General features: G+C 37.2%; 1 protein-coding gene across 1 annotated transcript in view; it reads left to right on the top strand.

Moving 5' to 3' along the window:
- ACAD11 (acyl-CoA dehydrogenase family member 11) overlaps positions 1–24,948 on the top strand; it is a 119,025-nt gene that overhangs the window by 87,822 nt on the left and 6,255 nt on the right. The window contains exons 14-17 of the mRNA XM_061421338.1: positions 5,837–5,903; positions 6,533–6,618; positions 8,371–8,442; positions 9,314–9,468. Of these exons, the coding sequence (XP_061277322.1) occupies positions 5,837–5,903; positions 6,533–6,618; positions 8,371–8,442; positions 9,314–9,468 (380 nt within the window). The remainder of the gene's footprint in view (positions 1–5,836; positions 5,904–6,532; positions 6,619–8,370; positions 8,443–9,313; positions 9,469–24,948) is intronic.

Raw genomic sequence — 24,948 nt, forward strand, 5'->3', positions numbered from 1 at the left:
GAGGAGGGAGGAGGGTTCAGGATGGGGAACACATGTGTACCTGGGCAGATTCATTTCAATATTTGGCAAAACCAATATAATATTGTAAAGTTTAAAAATAAAATAAAATTTTAAAAAATGAATTACTGTTTTATATGATTTGGGGGGGTGGGGTTTTTTGGGGCAGGGGGGCATTGACCATGCTGCATGGCTTGTGGGATCTTGGTTCCCTCACCATGTATCAAACCCATGACTGCTACACTGGAAGTGTGGAGTCTTAACCACTGGATCACCAGAGAAGTCCTGTATATGAGTTTTTTACTTAGCATTTTTGCTTAACCATTTTCATGTTATGTCAAACTCCCTATAAATGACATTTTTAGTAGCTAAATAATATTTTGTTGTGTGGATTATCATAATTTGCCTTACTATTCAACTGTTATAAGATTTTTCTAGTGTTTTGCTTTTACAAATAATGTTATAGAGAGAATCTTTGGAGATGTAGTAGAAGGTTGTACTTAATCTTATCTTACTGAGGGATTTTGAAGAATGGGACTAACCATGTCTAACTATCACTTTTCTTGTTACAACTAAAGATAGCATTCCATAGAATAATCTTAGAGTTCTTTCAAATCATTGCTTAGAATGTTTTCTTATTCTTTTAAGAAGGGTTCCATTATATGCACACATCCATATAATTGTCTTCTGTTGGTGGATACTGATTTATGCCCAATTCTTTCCTCTCTCAGTTCATTCATGCGTGCTAAGTCACTTTAGTCATGTTTGAGTCTTTGTGACCCTATGAACTGTAGCCCACCAGGCTTCTCTGTCCATGGGACTCTCCAGGCAAGAATACTGGAGTGGGCTGCCATGCCCTTCTCCAGGGGATCTTCCCGACCCAGGGACTGAACCTGCATCTCTTATATCTCCTGCATTGGCAGGTGGGTTCTTTACCACTAGCAACACCTAGGAAGTTCAGAAGCAGCTACATCTGTAGGATAAATCTCAGAAGTTGAATAGGTGGATTAAGGACTAAGTGAATCTGTAATTTTGATGGATGTTGCCAAATTGTACTTCATAGGGATGGTATTACTTTGTACTCTCACCAGTAATGTATGAAAGTATCTGTTTCCCTAGAGCATTGCCAGTTGGATGTCTTGTTCCACTACCATTTTGCTGTCTTAAAAAACTTGTAATTCAGTACCAGTTCAGTACCATTCCCCTTCTCTTGCCAACTGTATGTGAGATATTTTTCCTAAATTGTTGGGTTTTTTTGTTGTTGTTTGCTCTAGTTTTGTTTCTTTGTTGTTATTGTTTAGTTGCTAAATCGTGTCCGACTATTTGTGGCCCCATGAACAGTAGTCCACCAGACTCCTCTGTCCGTGGAGTGGGTTGCCATTTCCTCCTCCAGATGATCTTCCTGACCCAGAGATTGAACTTGTGTCTTCTGCATTGGCAGGAAGATTCTTTACTGCTGAGCCACCAGGGAAGCCCAATTTTGTTTCTTACTGTACAGTAGTTTAATACAGATCAGCCAATCAGTCTTTCCCTTTTAATTTATTTTTTCTTTTTGGCCACACACAAGGATTGAACCTAGGCCGTTGGCAGTGAGAGCATGGATTCCTAGCCACTGAAGCACAAAAGAATTCCCACATTTATTATTTTTAAGGTTTAAAATTTCTTTTCCATTAAGAAATTTCATAGATACTAAATTGTTTTTTCTTTTAGTTTTTTTTTATGTCTTGATTATTTAATTTTTTAAAAATTTCAATTCTGATCTATTTGGACCTGATTTTGATTCAACTATATTTTGCAGCAGTGATAGCATGTAACGTTTATAGAATACTTTTTAAATGTAAACCTTCCTAGAGGAAGAATAAGTGAATTTCAAAGGTTGTTTCCCCTATTAACAATAGCACATATAATCCAAGGGAACACATGAGATTTTCTTTTTTTTCCTTAGTGAAATGAAGTAAAAGTTGCTCATTCATGTCTGACTCTTTGCAACCCCATGGACTATACAGTCCATGGAATTCTCCAGGCTAGAATACTGGAGTGGGTAGTATTTCCCTTCTCCAGGGGATCTCCCCAACCCAGGGATCTAACCCAGGCCTCCCACATTGCAGGTGGAATCTTTACCAGCTAAGCCACAAGGGAAGCCCACTTTTTTTTTCCTTAACTGTACGATAAACATTTTTTTTTTAACAAGTGGAAATTTCATTGTAAAATGTTAGTTAACACATAATTGTTTTTAAAATCTGCCTGCAATGTGGGAGACCCTGAAGAAGGGAATGGCTACCCACTCCAGTATTCTTCCCTGGAGAATTCCATGGACAGAGGAGCCTGGTGGGCTACGATCCACAGTGCACAAAGAGTCAGACACTACTGAGTGACTCACTCTTTCACTTTTCATTAGTATTAATGGTAAGACCAAATGAAGTTCATATATTTCATATCAGAAGTTCGATATTGGTAGAAATAACCTTGATGTTTGTAAATGACTAATTGTACTTCATATTATATTATTGTTTATATCACTTTCCCTATGGTTGCAGACCATATCCATACTCAACAGTTATGTTTTTCTCCACCTGTCATATTTCCTTGTGTTATAGAATAATTTTGTTTGATAGTCATGTGGTTGTAAGAACGTGTGAAATTAAAACTCATCAGCAAATATCAGAAAAATGTCCCTTTCAGCCTAACTTAATCCTGGCTCTTGAACAGTTTGAAATACCACACAGTCTGGATTAAAAACAAAATTATTTTATCTGTGCCATCTGTTTTCACTTATGAAGGCCTGTGACACAGCAGATAAATATTTAAATGCTTTCTGATCTATTCAGATTTCCTTTAATATATTTAATTTTTGACATTTGGTATCCTGTCCATTAAGTAAAATAACATGAGAACAAAAACTCTTTAGAAGAAGGACATTTCAGTGGCTGCACCTGCCAAATTTTGCTTGTAGCTAAGATGAGATGATATATTTGTGTGAGGGTTTTCCCATTTTCTGAAACATCAAGGTTAAATCAAAATATTTCAAAATTTACAGCTTATGTATTCATCCTTACTTCCTCTATTTAATGACCCCCAAAAGGAGAGCCAATTTAGAAGTTTCACTTTTTTTAGAATCTGAATTGTTTTCCATGTTAGATTGGGCAAAGCAGAATTGAAGAATTCTTTTCCTAGTTTCTTGAGTTTCATCAAAATTTACCTAATATCTGAAATCTGTTTAGGTACTTAAAGTTGTGGCAACAATTTTTCATAATAAAAAGAGCAGGACAAGAAATCCTATTGGGAAATATTAGAGAAAAAATATGGAATTAGAAAAGGAGTGCTTTCAGTTAGAGTTTAAGGGAATTATAGAGAAGACTTTACTTTTGAAGGACTGAGATCCATGAATCCTTAAAAGATGTACCCAAAGTGGTTTTGATTATCAGGATAAAGTGGACAAAGAAAAGATCTCTAATGAAATGAACCCCAAGTCATACCATCATGTCCTAATCTGATTTTTAGGCGTACACCCACCAAGGAGACAATGTGTTATATAGGGCAAGTGGCCTGACTCTTCATTCTTAGAGCCTCAAATCTTCCCACAAGTAAAACCTAAGAAACTGCAAGTGGAAAAATATCCAGTTGAAAAATTAAAAATACGCCTTTCTGGAAAAGATTCTTTTGTCTATAATTTCTAGAAAAAATCAAAGCATGATTGCATAACATTGCAGAACCGGAGTCAATCAAGGATAAAAAAATTCCCTCTGCTCAGTGTTTTCAGATAAGAAATTTCCATTAATATCCACATTGAAATTTAAGTTTTATCATCTACTGTTTGAATCATCCTAATGTTTTTTGGGTTGATCCTCAGAATTGTGGAATTCATTTTCTCTGTATTAGCACCTGTAAAAATCAGAAAGATACACTTATGTAAAAATAACTAAACAATTTGGAAAGTCAAACATGGTTCAATAAATGAGGATAGTCATGTGGACTCAACATCAAGAGTATAACATCTGAGATTTTTAAAACTTAATTTTGAGATATGTGAGTGGGGAAATCTTTTTTCACTAAAATCTGGAAGATGTAGCAGCTGATACATCCTTCTTATAAAGAGTCCTTTCAGAACTGATTGAAAAAAAATAGTTTCCATTAAATTTGAAAAAACCCAAATTAGAGCTTTGGTTTTAAAACAATTGTATTTTAACTTTAACCGTATTTTACTTTACATGTATAATTCACAATATAGAATAATTGAGGGGAATAGAATGGTAAGCTTTTGGTTTTATTGATTTACAATTTTTTAAACTTCTAAGATTCCTAATTCTGCCTCTTACGTGATCATATTTTGAGGTGATCATTGCATTTCTAAAACTTTAACTGACACTAATGATAGGTACCTGATTTAAGAAACCATCACATGAGAGAAGTGAAAACCTGGTTTTGGCAAAGTTTTAAAAACTCTAGGGGAGTGCCATTTCTGGTGTGGTGGATTAAGCACCTAAGATTGACCTTCTCACAGATAACAACTAAACTACAAAAAATAACTACCTGAAGAGTCTGTGGAGTGACCAAAGACAGGCTGATTTTGTAGCAGAGTCAGAATTTAGAAGATGAGATGGACTCAAGGTCTCATTTTAAGAATTTGGCCGAAGGACTCAATGTGGTGTGAGAATGCTGAAACTTCTCTAGATAATGCAGGTCTTTGTGTCCTAAGGAACTAGAGGATAGTAAGGCAGCCATTGCTCCCAGAAAAATGATAGAGTAGGGTGAGACTGCAAGAAAGGAGGAAACAGGAGCAAGAGAGCTCTGTTTCCTGTGTAAGCTTTGCCCAAGTCTCTGGCTTACTCATGAATCAAAGTGATTCACAAGGCAGACTCAAAGCACCTTGCAGCTAAATGAAAGAGCTAAAGTGAAATGTGGCCTCTCATTCACCTTAACTGAAACAGACTCTGCAGTTTGACTCTACCTAGGTTAATTGCCTCTTAAAACAATAACATTAACCGTCTTCAGAGAGAGAGAACAGAATCCAGAGTCTTCAAAACAAAGCAATCATTATGTCCAGAATAAAATGGAAAATTATTCATTAAATGAAGAAGCAAGAAAACATGATTCACTTTCAGGGCACCAACCTTGCTTCATCCCTATTCCCATTTCCTCCTCTGCACATATTATTTTGAAATAAATCCCAGATATCGCATTATGTCTCTCATGAACATTTCAGTGTGCATCTCAATAAGAGCTCTTTTAAAAACGTAACCATAATGTCGTTAGCACATCTAAAATTACTTAATATCATTACATATCCAGTAAGTATTCAAATTTCTTATTGTTTGTAGATGGATTAATGCTTTTCAGTTTGTTTAATTGAAACAGACTCACCCTCATCCAACTCCATGGCTGGGGAAACTAAGTCTTTCTCAGTCACTGGTTGTGGAGTAAATATTGTGAGTTTGGTACTGTTGTCCATAGGTCAGAGAATATGAGATCTAAACAGAAGGAAATACGTTAGAAGTTCATAGTCTTTCTAGCATGCTGATGTTTGAAATGGTATGAATGGGAGAGCCATCACTTTGTCTTAAGGGCTGCAGTTCTTTCATGGCTTCTTTGACTTCTGGTTATTTTCATGCAGCAGTTATCACTGAAAAAGTCCATTCTAGGCCTAAGTTAGTCAATTTTCTTGAGTGCTATACAGTTTTGTACATAAGGATTTCTTTTTTTAATGATCAAGGGCTTTCTTCCTATATGTTTGTTTGTTTTTCCAGAGGTAAACTTAGAAAGATTAGAACCTTTAGTGTGAAATGTCAGACTAAAAATTTCTTTTTATGATGTATTCTTTTCATTGTCTCTCTGGTTTTAGGAGCTGGGAATCCAAAGTGCAAAATTGCAATTGTTATGGGAAGAATTAACAATAACTCTGAAACCAGGTAATAAAACAATAGTGATTGAGAAATCTATGAGGAATAAGAGTCAGTCTTTTTTTGTACTCAATTTACTTAAAATTCACTATTTAATCTCATAAATTATAATAATATAAAATATATTATGATATTAAATATCATATGTCTGTTGTTTCACAATTACTTTGCTAAAGATATATTTAGAAAACATTTTAGGAAGTGTTGGTATACATTCTTCACTGTGAAATTTCCTGTTTTAAAAAGTGTTGCTGAATTCTCAAAGCTGTTTGGATCCAATTATAAGATATATAAACTTTTTCAAAACTGTCTGTAAGTAATTAACTGATTAGATATTTAGATCCAAGGCAATAATCTTGAAATGTTTAATATATTAAATATCAGTTCCCAGTTACCATTCTGAGCAAGGAGAAGCCTCAATTAAATAACTTTCACATATTTTCAAATCATTGTTATTCCAGATCACAGGCTGCATCTGAATGTATTTAATGATTTTTATACAATTCCTATTCCAGACATCATTACTTACATGATTACATGAAAGCAACAATGAAAAGATGACAGTTGAGTCTCCACCTAACATCTGTTTTATTTTTCCACTTAGCAAACTTCCTAACATCTACTTTTCTTTTGACCAGACACAAACAACACAGCATGATTCTTGTTCCTATCAACACACCTGGAGTAGAAATAATAAGGCCCTTGACAGTTTTTGGCTACCTGGGTAAGTATTCAATCAACTTATCTGTGTATTTGCAAGTAGAAAACCTAGAATATGCAGTAACTCTGAAGGAAATAGATAACATTTTAGTGCATGAGATGGATTCTTAGAAATCCTTTGACCCTTAGTATAAATTACCAGTGGAGTTCAGAATAGAACAAATGAAAAGAGAGGTGGTGCAGCATTCTACCACATTTTTTCTGGTTTGGGGAAAGGGCAAACTGGCATTTAAGGCATAGCAACTGAGGAAGGGTTAATGAAATAGATGTGAAAAATTAAGTAACTCACAGTAATACTCATTTTTAACTTTCTTAATCAACCTACAAGAGTTAATAAGCAAAGGGTTTTGAATGATTTGAATGCAGAACTTTTCCTTCCTCTGTCCTTGGGTGGAATGTCTAAGAAGCAAGGATACTTTTACTCAGTCTCATGTTCACTGTTTCCTTGCTGCTCAGGTTTCTCACTCTGCAAGTATTTGTTGAGCACTCAACCCACTCCAGTATTCTTGCCTGGATAATCCCACGGACAAAGGAGCCTGGCAGGCTACAGTCCATATGGTCGCAAAGAGTCGGACATGACTGAAACGACTTAACACGCACGCACACACACAAGCAGTGTTACAGGTGCTTAGAATACAATAGTGAACACAGGAAACAAAGATCTCTGCCCTTGTGGAGCTTACTTGCTGGGGGACAGAGACAGAGGATAAATACAGACATGTAAATAAGCTAGGTAGCTGTCAGCAAATGATAAATGTTATAAAAAAGTTTACTGAACTTTAGGTTTTGTGGTGACCCTGGCTTTCTCTTTATTGTTAAATGTGGCTAATGCAAATATTCAAGAGGTGGATTACTTTTTGTAGGTTGCAGCTAGAAAATGTACCCACAGGTTAAGTGGTTGGGTTGTAGAACAACAGCCTAAAAGACTGTTGGTTGGCTAATAATGTTGGTTGGCTATTAATTCCCACCATTGTAGAGCCTATGTTTCAAATTTCAGTAGGACAGTTTCACCAACATCTCTCCAACTCCCTGTGCCAAGGCCAAAAGAAATAATGTGGACAGAGTTGATTATTAATGTCTGTTCTGACAGGAAAAGGGTGTGGAGTTAACTGGAGATTATCTCCAGAACTTGGCGAGGAGGAAGGATGATATAAAGACAAAGTGTGGATGTGTTCCCAGTCTCTGTCACATGCCCGCGTTTTCAAGAGGCAAACAAGCCTAGACTGGAAGCAAATATACTTGCACGTCCAGCCTTGGCTTTGTCTCTAATGCTAAACCTGCTCTGTTCCTTCGAGCAGGTTCTTCACATCTTTAGGCATTGGTTTCCACAGTAATAAAATAAGAATTACATAATTCACTTGCAAATTTTGAACCATTGGAACCTTTTTTATTTTCCCAAGCAAAATTTTCTTCGGAAGCCTGTATATTAAAAATTTTAAAGAAGAAGCAATAATAAAACAATAATAAGATGATCTAATTTGAGCTATGGAGCCATCTTCTTTTTCACAGCTCTACAATTTCAGAAAATCCATTCAGAAACCTCTGGATGAAATGATATCTAAAATCTCTTAAAATTTCTTAAACAGTTGATAAGTTTTTTGGGCTGCACAGCACTGGGGGTTCAGGGCTCAGATCTACCTAGAAATGTCTGACATATGAGGCCTTTAAATTCCAGTGTCTTCAGTAGATTAATTATCTCTGACTACCTTTTTGTCACCTCGTTTTGTTCTCTAAAATCTTATTCTCTATTTCATAGATAATTTCCATGGAGGACATTTTGAGATCCACTTTAATCAAGTGCGAGTTCCTGCCACCAATTTAATACTAGGTGAGATAAATTGAACAAATGATTCTCTAGTAATTAAAAAATATATATTTTCAGGTCAAAATCTGAAAAAGATGTGAAGTCTACCATAATTTAGATACTTTCCTTCTTGTTTACTCCATTTATAAGGGAAAATTATTTCCTTTGGTAATAATAACAATAACAATAATAAGGTTTTATTTAAGTATTTGATGTGGTGTCACATCAATTGAAAACATAGCTAAATACAAAAATTATACAATTTGGAGCAACATACTTTTTCCTAAAACATGATCCTCAAGCCTCTACTTGTTTTAATAAAACCTCAGTAGTTTCTGAACATTGTATTCCTTGAATGACTTCATCCTCTTGCTTGTTGGAATCCTACCCAACCTTCAAGGAACATCTCTGATGCCACCTCTTTCAAGAAGTTTCTTGTACTCCTCATCTCATCCATTCAATAAGCCCCTGATCCTGCCAGGCCCTCAGGTTACCATGATGAACAAACACCTTTCCCTCCTATGCCTTTCTTGTCCTTCTCCATATCCCTTATCCCTAGCATCCTTGCCCCTCTTCTAGTTTCTGAACTCAGGACTGTGTCTTATCTACCTTGGTAACCATTGCAACACTAACAAAATAACTTATGCAGAGTAGGTACTGAAGAGACCTACTTCAGATCAGTTCTTGAATCTGATCCAAGTTTTTAATGATGGTGGTTTACATTTCTATGTATTAGAAATCAAAGTTCCGTAAATGTATAGTGGACCTTATTACAGAACTTACTTTTTTCCTACCGGAATGCCATTTTTATTGAGGATAGTTCATTATTTTCTCAGGATTTGTGTAAATAACAAAAGAAATAGGCTGTGGTCATGTTCTCCTTTCTTTCTCACAGGTGAAGGTAGGGGATTTGAAATTGCCCAAGGCCGGCTTGGACCTGGCAGAATCCACCACTGTATGAGAACGATAGGTCTGGCTGAACGTGCTTTACAGATCATGTGTGAACGAGCAAACCAAAGGGTGGCCTTTAAGAAGAAGCTTTGTTCACATGTAAGAGTAATTACTTACTTGAATTTATTGTAGCCCAATGCACTATACTAACCTTTAACCAAAATAACATTATTTGGTCAGAAAGAGATTTCCTCTGCATAAACAAGGTGATTCTTTTCCACAAAATATGTTTATTTGTAGTCTGTATTTAAATGTAGTCTGATGATGTAGATGGACCTAGAGACTGTCATACAGAGTTAAGTCAGAAAGAGAAAAACAAATGTCATATAATATTCCACATATGATTCCACTTATATGTAAAATTAGAAAATGATACAGGTGAACTTATTTGCAAAGCAGAAATAGAGACACAGAGGTAGAGAACAAACATGGATACCAAGGGGGGACAGGGCAGGATGAATAGGAGGGTTGGGATTGACATATATACACTACTATGTATAAAATAGTGTGTGATCACTGACCTAGAGCCAGACATCCTGGAATGTGAAGTCAAGTGGGCCTTAGAAAGCATCACTACAAACAAAGCTAGTGGAGGTGATAAAATTCTAGTTGAGCTATTCCAAATCCTGAAAGATGATGCTGTGAAAGTGCTGCACTCAATATGCCAGCAAATTTGGAAAACTCAGCAGTGGCCACAGGACTGGAAAAGGTCAGTTTTCATTCCAATCCCAAAGAAAGGCAATGCCAAAGAATGCTCAAACTACCGCACAATTGCACTCATCTCACACGCTAGTAAAGTAATGCTCAAAATTCTCCAAGTCAGGCTTCAGCAATATGTGAACCGTGAACTTGCAGATGTTCAAGCTGGTTTTAGAAAAGGCAGAGGAACCAGAGATCAAATTGCCAACATCCGCTGGATCATGGAAGAAGCAAGAGAGTTCCAGAAAAACATTTATTTCTGCTTTGTTGATTATGCCAAAGCCTTTGACTGTGTGGATCACAATCAACTGTGGAAAATTCTGAAAGAGATGGGAATACCAGACCACCTGATCTGCCTCTTGAGAAACCTGTATGCAGGTCAGGAAGCAACAGTGAGAACTGGACATGGAACAACAGACTGGTTCCAAATAGGAAAAGGAGTACATCAAGGCTGTATATTGTCACCCTGTTTATTTAACTTATATGCAGAGTACATCATGAGAAACACTGGACTAGAAGAAGCACAAGCTGGAATCAAGATTGCTGGAAGAAATATCAATAACCTCAGATATGCAGATGACACCACCCTTATGGCAGAAAGTGAAGAGGAACTGAAAAGTCTCTTGATGAAAGTGAAAGAGGAGAGTGAAAAAGTTGGCTTAAAGCTCAACATTCAGAAAACGAAGATCATGGCATCCGGTCCCATCACTTCTTGGGAAATAGATGGGGAAACAGTGGAAACAGTGCCAGAGTTTATTTTTGGGGGCTCCAAAATCACTGCAGATGGTGACTGCAGCCAGGAAATTAAAAGACGCTTAGTCCTTGGAAGGAAAGTTATGACCAACCTAGATAGCATATTGAAAAGCAGAGACATTACTTTGCCAACAAAGGTCCGTCTAGTGAAGGCTATGGTTTTTCTTGTGGTCATGTATGGATGTGAGAGTTGGACTGTGAAGAAGGCTGAGCGCCGAAGAACTGATGCTTTTGAACTGTGGTGTTGGAGAAGACTCTTGAGAGTCCCTGGGACTGCAAGGAGATCCAACCAGTCCATTCTGAAGGAGATCAGCCCTGGGATTTCTTTGGAAGGAATGATGCTAAAGCTGAAACTCCAGTACTTTGGCCACCTCATGCAAAGAGTTGACTCATTAGAAAAGACTCTGATGCTGGGAGGGATTGGGGGCAAGAGGAGAAGGGGATGACAGAGGATGAGATGGCTGGATGGCATCACTGACTCGATGGATGTGAGTCTGAGTGAACTCCGGGAGTTGGTAATGGACAGGGAGGCCTGGCGTGCTGCGATTCACGGGGTCGCAAAGAGTCGGACACGACTGAGCAACTGATCTGATCTGATCTGAATGAGAACCTTCTGTATAGCACAAGGGACTCAGTGCTCTGTGGTGACCTAAATAGGAAGGAAATCCAAAAAAGAGGGGATATATGTATACATATAGCTGATTCACTTTGGTACAACAGAAACTAACACAACATTGTAAAGCAACTATATTCCAATAAAAATTAATGAAAAATCCTAAGATTCAAGCTATATGTGAATATATATATATAGGCTGATGAGAGATAGTTATCTTTGTGCAAGATTCAAGCTATATGTGAATATATATATATAGGCTGATGAGAGATAGTTATCTTTGTGCAAGATTTAATCATTCCTTAAGTGCTTCAACACCTCAGCACACAAAGTGTCGATAATTTGTTCGACTTTCCAGTTCTCATTCTCTCGAGAACTTCATACAGTAGCCCTCTCTGTGGACATGAGAGGGCTGTTTTAAGGAAGAAGGAAGCCTTATTCTTTGGCTCTGTGGAGGAATTAAGACAGATAAGTGGAGAAATATAGGAAAATAGTGCAAAACTCAGTGAAAGAAGAGATCTAAAAATGGAAAGGACTGCTTTATAAAGAAGTGAGCTCCCTGTTGCTGGAGAAATGCAAGTAGAAATGGGACCAGCATTAGCTGGGGTGTTCATGATATTTTGAATTTTCATCTCTAAGTTATGTACTACTGAGCCTATTGTTTACGAAGAACAATACTTACATCCAGGCACTATAATCCAAATTAGAAAATATTTATCAAGAGGAAAAGATGCTACCATATCAGACTTCCTTGCTTATAATAAATATTCAAAGGAGCTTTAAGCTGAAATGGAAAACTTCTTAAGAGCAATGAGATAGCCAAATCATCCCCTTAACAGCCCTTCTAAGAAGGTGAGAAAAATTATTATTGAATATTTAATACTTAAGATTACTAACATGTACTGTTAGGTCAAACTTGTAGTGGTAAATTGTATCCATGTTTGCTGGACATGTATATTTTAGTACATTTTATAAGATTGTCTCAACTGTACTTTACAAGGAGTTATAAAGTTCATTTGTGACAAACTTATAAAAATTTTACAGTATATTTTTTATCATGAATTGTTATAGGCCATGCTTTCTTTTTTGTGAAATATTATTTAGCAAATCTATGACTTAGTTATAACATTGTTCTTATGAAAAAATATAGCCTGCTTTATGGCACATACCTGGGAATAATTTGTAGAAGAACCCTTTTAGTAAACAGTAAGGGCAAGTGTTCAACTGTTGGATGGGCACTGTAGAAGGTAAAATGATACGAAAGTTTGAGGCTATAAATACAACTCCACGATGCTGCTGGAGTAAGAGCTAAAGAGTTGTTCATGGCATCAAATGTCATTTCATGAACATTTCTCTTCTCAAAATTGCCACCCAAAGCCCAAGCAGGGTGCAAGGAGGAACAGAAAGGTTAACCTACAGGCATCTTGAACACACAAAAGCACTCTCCTTAAGTGCTGCTTTCATGACAGATGTTTTACTACTGTGCTAAAGAGAAATTTCTTTTCCACTTTGTAAACTTAATGTAGCAAGCATAACAAGCCTGGGCTTTTCAAAAATATTCCTCCCTTCTCTGAAAGCCTCTTGCATTTGGCATAATGGAAATTATCTGGCAAGAGCTAAGAGATGTGTGAACAGGTCAAATAAAAATCTGGGCTAGCTTTTTTTTTCCTTTTTTAATTTGTCAAAGTAACATTCTACTTCCCTGAATTTGGAGATCCTTTCCAGCTGCCTTCTAATTTATTCCAGGCACTAAAGAAAAAAGTTCTTTATCAAAGTTCTCTCCTAGTAAATAAATCTGGCGCCTTCTTAGAGCACCCATTTAATTCTTTTTAGAAATTCTAGGGCCTGTAGAGACCCACCTAAGACCACTTTCCTTTATTCTAATGCTAAGAAGTAATTGCTTATGGTGGTTTGTTCATGAAGTTATAATCACCTAGTTTGATCAATTCAGTTCAGGTCAGTCACTCAGTCGTGTCTGATTCTTTGTAACCCTATGGACTGCAACACACCAGGCTTCCCTGTCAGTCGCCAACTCCTGAAGCTTACTCAAACTCATGCCTATCCAGTCGGTGATGCCACCCAGCCATCTCAACTTATGTCATCCCCCTCTCCTGCCTTCACTCTTTCCCAGCATCAGGGTCTTTTCCAGTGAGTCAATTCTTCGCATCAGGTGGCCAAAGTATTGGAGTTTCAGCTTCTGCATCAGTCTTTCCAATGAATATTCAGGATTGATTTCCTTGAGGATTGACTGGTTGGATCTCCATGCAGTCCAAGGGACTCTCAGGAGTCTTCTCTAACACCACAATTCAAAAGCATCAATTCTTTGGTGCTCAGCTTTCTTTATGGTCCAGCTCTCACATCCATGCATGACTACTAGCAAAACCATAGCCTTGACTAGATGGACCTTTGTTGGCAAAGTCAAGTCTCTGCTTTTTAATGTGCTGTCTATGTTGGTCATAGCATTTCTTCCAAGGAGTGTCTTAATTTCATGGCTGCAGTCTCCATCTGCAGTGATTTTGGAGCCCAAGAAAATAAAGTCACTGTTTCCATTGTTTCCCCATCTATTTGCCATGAAGTGATGGGACTGGATGCCACAATCTTCGTTTTCTGAATGTTGAGCTTTAAGCCAACTTTTTCACTCTCCTCTTTCACTTTCATCAAGAGGCTCTTTAATTCTTCTTCACTTTCTGCCATAAGAGTGGCGTCGTCCACGTATCTGAGGTTATTGATATTTCTCCCAGCAATCTTGATTCCATCTTGTGCTTCATCCAGACCAGCATTTCATATGATATACTCTGCATATAAGTTAAATAAGCAGGGTGACAATATACAGCCTTGATGGACTCCTTTCTCATTTTGGAACCAGTCTGTTGTTACCTAGTTTGATAGCCATTAAAAAAGACACTGACTGCTGGAGTTTTGTTTGACATTGTTAATTCAGAGCTTGGTTTCAACCTCTAGGACAGTGCTATCCAACAGAAATATATAGTGTAAGCCAGAAATGTAATTTAAAATATTCTGCTGCTGCTGTTGCTAAGTTGGTTCAGTCGTATCTGACTCTGTGTGACCCCATAGATGGCAGCCCACTGGGCTCCTCTGTCCCTGGTATTTTCTAGGCAAGAAAACTGGAGTGGGTTGTCATTTCCTTATCCGAAAATATTCTAGTAGCTACATTCTTTAAAAGTAAAAAGAAACAGATGAAATTGATTTTAATAATACATTTTATTTAATCCAATATATCTGAAATATTATTTCAACATGAAATCAATATAAAAATATTACTAGTGGGTATTTTACATTCTTTTAAAAACTGATTCTTCTAAATTAGATGTACATTTCACACATGTATAATACATCTTGTTTCAGACAACGTATTTCACATTGCGTATGATTATTGGCTACCATGTTGAACATCACTGTGATAGGGAAACTGATCAAAATACCCACCACTGAAGCAATGTACTGTAGCAAACATGTTGTTGTTCAGCTGCTAAGTCATGTCCAATTCTCTGCGACACCATGCACTCATCATGCCAGGCTTCCCTTTCCTTCACTATCTCCCGGCGTTTCCTCAAACCCATGTCCATTGACTCAGTGATGCCATCCAACTGTTACATCCTGTGTCGCCCCCATCTCCTCCTGCCCCGAGTATTTCTCAGCATCGAGGTCTTTTCCAATACGTCAACTCTTCCCATCAGGTGGCCAAAGTATTGGAGCTTCTGCATCAGTCTTTCCAATGAATATTCAGGATTGATTACCTTTAGGACTGACTGGTTTGATCTCCTTGCTGTCTAAGGGACTCTCAGGAGTCTTCTCCAGTACAATTTGAAGGCATGAATTCTTTGGTGTTCGGCCTTCTTTATGGTCCAACTCTCACATCTATACATGACTTCTGGAAAAAACATAGTTTTGACTCTGGATATTTGTCAGCTAAGTGATGTCTCTGCTTTTTAATATGATGTCTAGATTTGTCATAGCTTTTCTTCCAGAGAGCTATCATCTTTTAATTTCATGGCTGCAGTCACCATCCACAGTTATTTTGAAGCCCAGGAAAATAAAATCTGTCACTGTTTCCACTTTTTCCCCTTCTATTTGCTATGAAAAGATGAGACCAGATGCTATGATCTTAGTTTTTTTGAATGTTGAGTTTTAAGCTGGCTTTTTCTGTCTCTTCTTTCACCCTTATCAAGAGGCTCTTTACTTCCTTTTCACTTTCTGCCATTAGGATGGTAGCATCTGCATAGCTGAGGTTGTTAATATTTCACCCAGCAATCTTGAATCCAGTTTGTGCTTCATCCAGCCCAGCATTTCACATGATGTACTTTGCATAGAAGCAGAGTGACAATATACAGTCTTGATGTACTCCTTTCCTAATTTTGAACCATTCTGTTGTTCCATGTCCAGTTCTAACTGCTGCTTATTGACCTGCATACAGGTTTCTCGGGAGGCAAGTAAGGTGGTCCGGTATTCCCATCTCTTTAAGAATTTTTCACAATTTGTTGTGATCCACACAGTCAAAGGCTTTTGCATAGTCAATGAAGCAGATCTTTTTCTTGAATTATCTTAATTATTCTGTGATCCAATGGATGTTGGCAATTTAATCTCTAGTTTCTCTGCCTTTTTTAAATCCAACATGTACATCTAGAAGTTCTTGGTTCACATACATTGAAGCCTAGCTTGAAGGATTTTGAGTATAACCTTGTTAGCGTATGAATTGAGCGCAACTGTGTGGTAGTTTGAACATTCTTTAGCATTGCCCTTCTTTGAGATTGGAATGAAAACTGACCTTTTCCAGTCCTGTGACCATTGCTGAGTTTTCCAAATTTGCTGGGATATTGAGTGCAGCACTTTAACAGCATCATCTTTCAGGATTAGAGATAGCTCAGCTGGAATTCCATCACCTCCACTGCTTTGTTTGTAGTAATGCTGTTCTACAAAAAGAGTTGTTCATAATATTCTCCTATTATCCTATTGATGTCTGCAAAGTCTTCTGTGATATCCCCTAAAGGATACAAAATTGTTTATTTGTACCTTCCTTCCTTCGTCTGTCTAGTTAAAGGTCTGTCAAATTTATTGCTCTTTTCAAAGACTATGTATTAACATATAGAATTATACAATATAATGATTGATATGAGTTAATATTAACAAGATCTTTGTTTCATTTTCTCTTTTGTTTCAGTGTTATTGATTTCTGCTGTTTATCATATCTTTTCTTTTGCTTTCTTCAGACTTATTTTGTTCTGTTTTTCTAGGTTCTTGGTATGGTAGCTTGGATTATAGATTTTAGACTTTTCCACTTTTCTAGTCTATGTATTTAGCACTGTAAATTTTCCACGCAGTACTGCTTTATTTGTATCCCACAATTTGTATGTATTGTATTTTCATGTTCATTCCATTTTCAATTTCCCTTGAAATTTCTCTTTGATACATGGAAGTGGGTCACAAGAATGTGTTACTGAATTTCCAAGTGTTTAGAGGTTATCTTGCTATTTTTGATCCCATGTGGTTACAAAACAAATTCTGTATTATTTCAGTTCTTTAAAATTTGTTGAGGTTGGCTTTATAGACTAAGATATTGTTTATCTTATTATGTGTTTTATGGATACTTGAAAAGAATGTGGATTCTGCTTTTGTTGGGTGGAGTGTTCTACGAATATCTACTAGATCCTATTGGTTGATGTTATTGTTGAGTTCTTCTGTATCCTTGCTGATTTTCTGATTGTCCTATCAATAGTTGAGAGAAGGCTGTTGAAGTCTTCAACTAGAACTATGGATTTGTTTACTGTCCTTTTCAGTTCTTTCTGTTTTTTATTTACATATTCAGCAGTTCAGTTATTTGATGCATACACATTTAAGATTGCTAAGACTTCATAAGGATTTACCCTTTTATCATTATATAATGACCTTCTCTGTCTCTGTGCTTTGACCTCCAAATAATTCTCAGTACTTTGAAGTCTACTTTTATCTGGTATTAATATAGCTGCTCCTGCTTTCCTTTGATTAATGTTTGCATGATATATTTTTTTCATTTTTGGTAGGTTGTTTTCAACCTGCCTAAATCATTATATTTGAAGTGAATTTCTCGATGACATATAGTTAGTTGGGTCACATTTTTTAGTTCATTGTCTTTGTAATAAGATTGAGGTTAGTGCTTAAATCTGCCATTTTATGTTTGTTTTTAGTTTCTGTTTTTTCCTGCATTCCAATCAGTTAATTTAACATTTTTAGAATTCCACTTTGCTTTATCTAGAATGTTTCTGATTGTATCTCTTTGTAAAGTCTTTTAGAGGTTGCTCTGGATGTTATAATATAAATACATATAACATATAATAATAATACATATATTAATATATGTATGTATATATCCCACTAATCTATTGGTATCATCATTTGACCAGTTTGAATGAAGAAACTTTACTTCCCTTTAAGTCCATTTAACCTCCACCATTTATAATTGTTTTAAATATTTCTTCTATGTACATGTAGAATGACATCACATAGTATTAAAATGTTTACTTTAAACATCAAACATAGTGTAGAAAATTCAAGAGGAAAAGAAAAACCAATTTCTGTAGCCATATTTTTCTTTTCATGGTTTATTCCTTCCTGATTTTCCTAGGTTCCCCCTTAACCCCTCTGTTTAGAAGACTTTTTTAAGCTGTTCTTTTAGGGTCTGTAGGCAAGTGTTCTCTGTTTTCCTTTATCTAAGACTGTCTTGATTTCTCCTCCTTAAGGAGGGTCACAAAAAGTTGGACACAACTGAGCGACTAAACAAGGATATCTTCACTGAGTATAAGGTTCTATGTTGACAATTCTTTTCTTCCAGCACTTGAAAAAATATCCTGCCATTTCCTCCTGGCATATGCATATATATTTTCCCTGTAGATAAGATGTCATTCTTCACTGGCTGCTTTTAAGATTTTGTCTTTAGTTTTTAGAAGTTTAATTGTGATGTGTGTTGGCATGGATTTCTTGGATTTATTATGCTTTAGGTTTACTCAGCCTCTTAAATCTATAGGTTATGTCTCTTGCCAAATTTGGGAAGTTTTCAGCCATTATTTCTTAGAGTATTCTTTCAGTCTTGCCCTCTTTCTCTCCTTCCTGGACTCCAGTGTCATAAATGTTAGATATTTTGTTATAATTCACATGTCCCTAATGCTAGTCTTTAAAAAATTTTCTTATTCTATTTTCTCTTAGTGGTCCAGATTGGTCAATTTCTATTGACCTGTCTTACAGTTCATTGATTTGTTCCTTTGTCTCTTCCATTTTGCTAGCCATCCACTGCCCATCCACTGAGGTTTTTATTTAAATTGTTACATTTTTCAGTTATAAAATATCCATTTGGTTCTTTATTTCTTCTGTTTCATTACTAATATTTAAGTTTCTTTGCTGAGACTTTCTGTTTTCTCATTTGTTTCTACTGTGTTTACATTTACTAATTGAAGCATTTTTATTATAGTTGCTTTAAAGTCTTTGGTCGGAAATTATAACATCTCTGTCACCTCAGTGTTCACATAATCATTCATTTTCAGACTTCCTGGGTTTTGACATGACAAAAGATTTTTTATTAAAACCTAAACATTTTCATATTATGAGTCCTTATTTAAACCTTCTATTTTAGCTGGGTTTTTCTGGCAGTACTCAGTTAGAGTAAGGGCATGCACTACCTCTGCCGGTAGGTAGAAGTCCAGGTTTCCGCTCAGCCTACATTGATACCTGTGGATAGAGATGTTTTCTTATCACTGAGTGGTCCCCATTGACATCATAGAAGGGAGAGAACTTGTTCCTGGTGTCACTCCTTACTTGTCTGATACCACCCTGGACAGGGTGTTGAGGTACCTCATTACGGCACTCAGAACGGTGGAAGCCTATGTTGGCATGAGTTGGGGTGGGGTCACTGATTCTTTTCTGCAGTATTTGGCATAGGTAGAGTGGTTATTCTCTAAGTTTTCTGTCTTTTTAGCTGCCCTTTCCCAGTCCTTCAGCTATAGACAGTAGACTTTTGTTGAGGCTCTTTTTCATTTGATTTTTGTCTATGCTCATTGGCATTTTCAAGTTGCTGGCTTCTTCAGCTCCAAGTCTGGGATATATGAGACAAAGAGAAAATCCAAGGAACTTAATTTCATGTTCTTTTTCTGGTCCAAAAGTCCCTTGCAGTCTGCCTTCTTCTCTCTACCTTTCAGAGTCTTCTTATGCTTGTTTTATAGACAATGCCCATGTTTGGTTTGTACTTTGTCAAAGGAATAGGGGAAAGTACATCTATTCCATCTTCCTGGAAACAGAAGTCTTTGGAAGCACAGGTTTCTTAATTTGTGCAGGTATTCTCTAAACTACTGTCTAAAGTTCTCTGGGAAAGGCTAAACTAGAGAATGGGGACTGGTACTGAAGCTTAAGTAGAGTCTCCTTCACTCTAGGTCTGGAGCTTGGGAAACACACCCTCAGGCATGTATGACGATCATATAGATTTAACAACTTAGATGAAATGGATCAACTCCCCAAAAACCTACAAACTACCAAAACTCACTGAATATGAAATTGCTGTTGTTGTTCAGTCACTCAGTCATGTCGGACTCTTTGCGACCCCGTGGACTGCAGCACACCAAGCTTCCCTGTCCTTCACCATCTCCCAGAGCTTGCTCAAACTCATGACTGTTGAGTCGGTGATGCCATCCAACATCTCATCCTTTGTCGTCCCCTTCTCTTCCTGCCTTCAATCTTTCCCAGCATCAGGGTCTTTTCTAATGAGTTGGCTCTTTGCATCAGGTAGCCAAAGTATTGGAGTTTCAGCTTGAGCATCAGTCCTTCTGAATATTCAGGATGGATTTCCTTGAGGATTGACTGGTTGGATCTCCTTGCAGTCCAAGGGACTCTCTAGAGTCTTCTCCAAAACCATGGTTCAAAAGCACCAATTCTTTAGTGCTGAGCACTCTTTATGGTCCAGCTCTCACATCCATACATGACTACTAGAAAAATCATAGCTTTGATTATATGGACCTTTGTCGACAAAGTAATGTCTCTACTTTTTAATACACTGTTTAGGTTTGTTGTAACTTTTCTTCCAAGGAGCAAATGTCTTTTAATTTCATGACTGCAGTCACCATCTGCAGTGATTTTGGAGCCCCGCAAAATAAAGTTTCTCACTGTTTCCATTGTTTCCCCAACTATTTGCAATGAAGTGATGGGACTGGATGCCACAATATTAGTTTTTGAATGTTGAATTTTAAACTAATTTTTTCACTCTCCTCTTTCACCTTCATTAAAAGATTCTTTAGTTCCTCTTCACTTTCTACCTTAAGGGTGGTGCCATCTGCATATCTGAGGTTATTGATATTTCTCCTTGCAGTCTTGATTCCAGCTTGTGCTTCATCCAGGCAGCATTTCATATAATGTACTCTGCATATAAGTTAAATAAGCAGGGTGACAATATACAGCCTTGACATACTCCTTTCCTAATTTTGAACCAATCTGTTATTCCATGTCTGATTCTGACTGTTGCTTCTTGACCTGCGTACAGGTTTCTCAGGAGGTATGTAAAGTGGTCTGATATTCTCAACTGTTTAAGAATTTTCCACAGTTTGTTGTGATCCACACAGTCAAAGGCTTTAACATAGTCAATGAAGCAGAAGTAGATGTTTTTTGGAATTCTCTTGCTTTTTCTATGATCCAGCATATGTTGGCAATTTGATCTCTGGTTCCTTTGCCTTTTCTAAATCTAGCTTGAACATCTAGAAGTTCTTGGTTCATGTACTGTTGAAGAATAGCTTGGAGAATTTTGAGCATCACTTTGCTAGCATGTGAGATGAGTGCAATTGTGCAGCAGTTTGGACATTCTTTGGCATTGTCTTTCTTTGAGATTGGAATGAAAACTGACCTTTTTCAGTCCTGTGACCACTGCTTAGTTTTCCAATTTGCTGGCATATTGAGTGCAGCACTTTCACAGCATCATCTTTTGGGATTTGAAATAGCTCAATGGAATTCCATCACCTCCATTAGCTTTGTTCATAGTGATTCTTCCTAAGGCCCACTCAACTTCACATTCTAAGATGTCTAGCTCTAGGTGATAGATCACACCATCATGATTATCTGGGTCATGAAGATCGTTTTTGTACAGTTCTGTGTATTCTTGCCACCTCTTCTTAATATCTTCTGCTTCTGTTAGGTCCATACTGTTTCTGTCCTTTATTGTGCCCATCTTGGCATGAAATGTTCCCTTGGTATCTCTAATTTTCACGAAGAGATCGCTAATCTTTCCTATTCTATTGTTTTCCTCTATTTCTTTGCATTGTTCACTTAGGAAGGCTTTCTTATCTTTTGGAACTCTGCATTCAGAGAGATATATCTTTCCTTTTTTCCTTTGCCTTTCATATCTCTTCTTTTCTCAGCTATTTGTAAGGCCTCCTCAGACAACCATTTTGCCTTTTTGCATTTCTTTTTCTTGGGGGTGGTTTTGAACACTGCCTCCTATACAGTGTTACAGACTTCTGTCCATAGTTTTTCAGGCACTCTGTCTATCAGATCTAATCCCTTGAATCTATTTGTCACTTCCACTGTATAATCATAAGGGATTTGATTTAGGTCATAGCTGAATGGCCTAGTGGTTTTCCCTACTTTGTTTAATTTAAGTCTGAATTGTACAATAAAGAGTTCATGATCTGAGCTACAGCCAGCTCCTGGTCTTGTTTTTACTGACTGTATAGAGCTTCTTCTTCTTCAGCTGTAAAGAATATAATCAATATGACTTCGGTATTGACCATCTGGTGATGTCCATGTGTAGAGTAGTCTCTTGTGTTGTTGGAAGAATATGAAATAGATAACCCTAAATGCTTCTATTAAAGAAGTTGAAGTCACAATTTAATATATCTTGAAAAAAAAATCTTCAGGCCCAAATGGTATCAGTGGTGAATTCTGATGAACTACTAAAGAAGAAATAACACCAATTCTACACAATCTCTTCCAGGAAAATGAAGAAGAAGAAGCACATTCCAGCTCATTTATGAGACCAAAATTACCAAACAACAAGCTACAGACCACTATAGATACAAAAATCTAGAGCAATCCAGCAGTATATAAAAAGAACAACCAAGTAATGTTTATCCCAGGAATACAAGGCTGATTCATATTCATATGTCAATCATTAAGAAAATTATTCATTGTAATCTACCATATTAACTGCCTAAAAAAAAAACCCACATGATCATATCAATTGATGCAAAACGGCAACTAAATATCAGCATCTATTCGTGATATACTAGAGATAAAAAGGAATTTATTTAACCTGATTCAGACCATCTAAAAATTCTATAGCTAACATCATACTTAGTAATGAAAGACTGAGTGTTTTAATTCCCGAAATTGAGAACAAAAGATGTTTACTCTCACGATTGTTCTTTATTGTCATAGAGGAGGTCTTAGCCATTGCAGTGAGACAAGAAAAAGAAAGTTCTTAGTTGGGGGAAAAAAATAAATAAAACTGTGCCTCTTTGCAGACAACATGATTGTATATAATATCCTTAGGAATCTACCAAGCAAAACAAACAATCCCTCCTAGAACTAAAAATAAGTGAGTTTGGCAAAGTCTCAGAATTATATCAACATATAAAATTAATTTTATTTCTATATACTGCATGCTAAGTCACTTCAGTCATGTCCAACTCTTTATGACGCTATGGACTGTAACCCACCAGACTCCTCTGTCCATAGTTAAGAATACTGGAGTGGACTGCCATTGCCCTCCTCCAGGAGATCTTCCTGACCCAGGGATTGAACCCACGTCTCCTGTAGCTCCTGCATTGGCAGGTGGGTTCTTTACCACTAGCTAGCAGTGAACATTTGGAAGCTGAACTTTTTTAAAGACCATTTTACAATAGACTAAGAAAGGAAATAGGTACACATATAACAAACTATGTATGCTATCTATATGCTAAAAATTATAAAAGTAATGAAAGAAGCCTAAATAAATACAGAGAAATACAGAATGTATAGATGGCAAACAAACACATCAGCACCTGCTGCTGCTGCTGCTAAGTCACCTCAGTCGTGTCCGATTCTGTGCGACCCCATAGACGGCAGCCCACCAGGCTCCCCTGTCCCTGGGATTCCCCAGGCAAGAACACTGGAGTGGGTTGCCATTTCCTCCTCCAATGCATGATAGTGAAAAGTGAAAGTGAAGTCACTCAGTCATGTCCGACTCTTAGCGACCCCATAGACTGCAGCCTACCAGGCTCCTCTGCCCATGGGATTTTCCAGGCAAGAGTACTGAAGTGGGTTGCCATTGCCTTCTCTGACATCAGCAACTACGGAAATACAAATTAAAACCACCATGAGATATCTCTGCACATTGTGAAAATGGCTAAAACTTAAAAGTACTCACTATACCTAGTGCTGATAACTGGAACTCTCATACACTGCTGGTGGGAAGGTAAAATGGCATAGTCACTCTGGAAAATGTTGACAGCTGATAAGTATTTACCACATGACCTAATAACTCCACTCCTGGAATTTGCTTTTAAAAATGAAAAGGTATATTCACACAAAAAGTCACATACAGATATTTACAGAAGCTCTTTAATAATCACCAAAAATTGAAAACAGCCCAAATGTCCTTCAGCAGGTAAATGGATAAACAAATTGTGGTACATCCCTACAGTGGAATACTACTCACTGATAAAAAGGAAGGGGCAGTTGATAAACAGAACAATTTGGATGACGTTCAAATGAATTATGCTGAGTGAAGGAAGCTGGCCTCTAAATAACACATGCTAAAGAATCCCATTTATATGACCTTTGGAAAAAGGCGGTAGTATAATAACTGACAAACCTAGACAGCATATTAAAAAGCAGAGATATCACTTTTCCAACAAAGATCTATATCATCAAAGCTATGTTTTTTCCTGGACTCATGTATGTATGTGAGAGTTGGACCATAAAGAAGGCTGAGAGCTGAAGAATTGATGCTTTTGAACTGTGGTGTAGGAGAAGACTCTTGAGTCCCTTGGACAGCAAGATCAAACCAGTCAATCCTAAAGGAAGTCAACCCTGAAAATTCATTGGAAGGACTGATGCTGAAGCTGAAGTTCCAATACTTTGGCCACCTGATGTAAAGAGCTGACTCATTAGAAAAGACCCTGATACTGGGAAAGACTGAGAGCAGGAAGAGAAGGGGTGACAGAAGATGAGATGGTTGGATGGCGTCATTAGTACAATGGACGTGAGTACTCAATGGACATTAGCTCAGTGGACATGAGTGCTCAAAGGACTGCATGCTGCATTCCATGGGATCGCAAAGAGTTGGACACAACTCTTCTCAGGTAGCTCAGATGGTAAAGTGTCTGCCTGCAATGCAGAAGATCTGGGTTCAATCCCTGGGTTGGGAAGATCCCCTGGAGAAGGAAATGACAACCCACTCCAGTACTCTTGCCTGGAAAATTCCATGGATGGAGGAGCCTGGTAGGCTACAGTCCATGGGGTCACAAAGAGTCGGACATGACTGAGCAACTTCACTTCACTTCAACAAC

This window comes from Bos javanicus, chromosome 1, assembly GCF_032452875.1.
Source record: "Bos javanicus breed banteng chromosome 1, ARS-OSU_banteng_1.0, whole genome shotgun sequence".
NCBI classification, from domain to species: domain Eukaryota; kingdom Metazoa; phylum Chordata; class Mammalia; order Artiodactyla; family Bovidae; genus Bos; species Bos javanicus.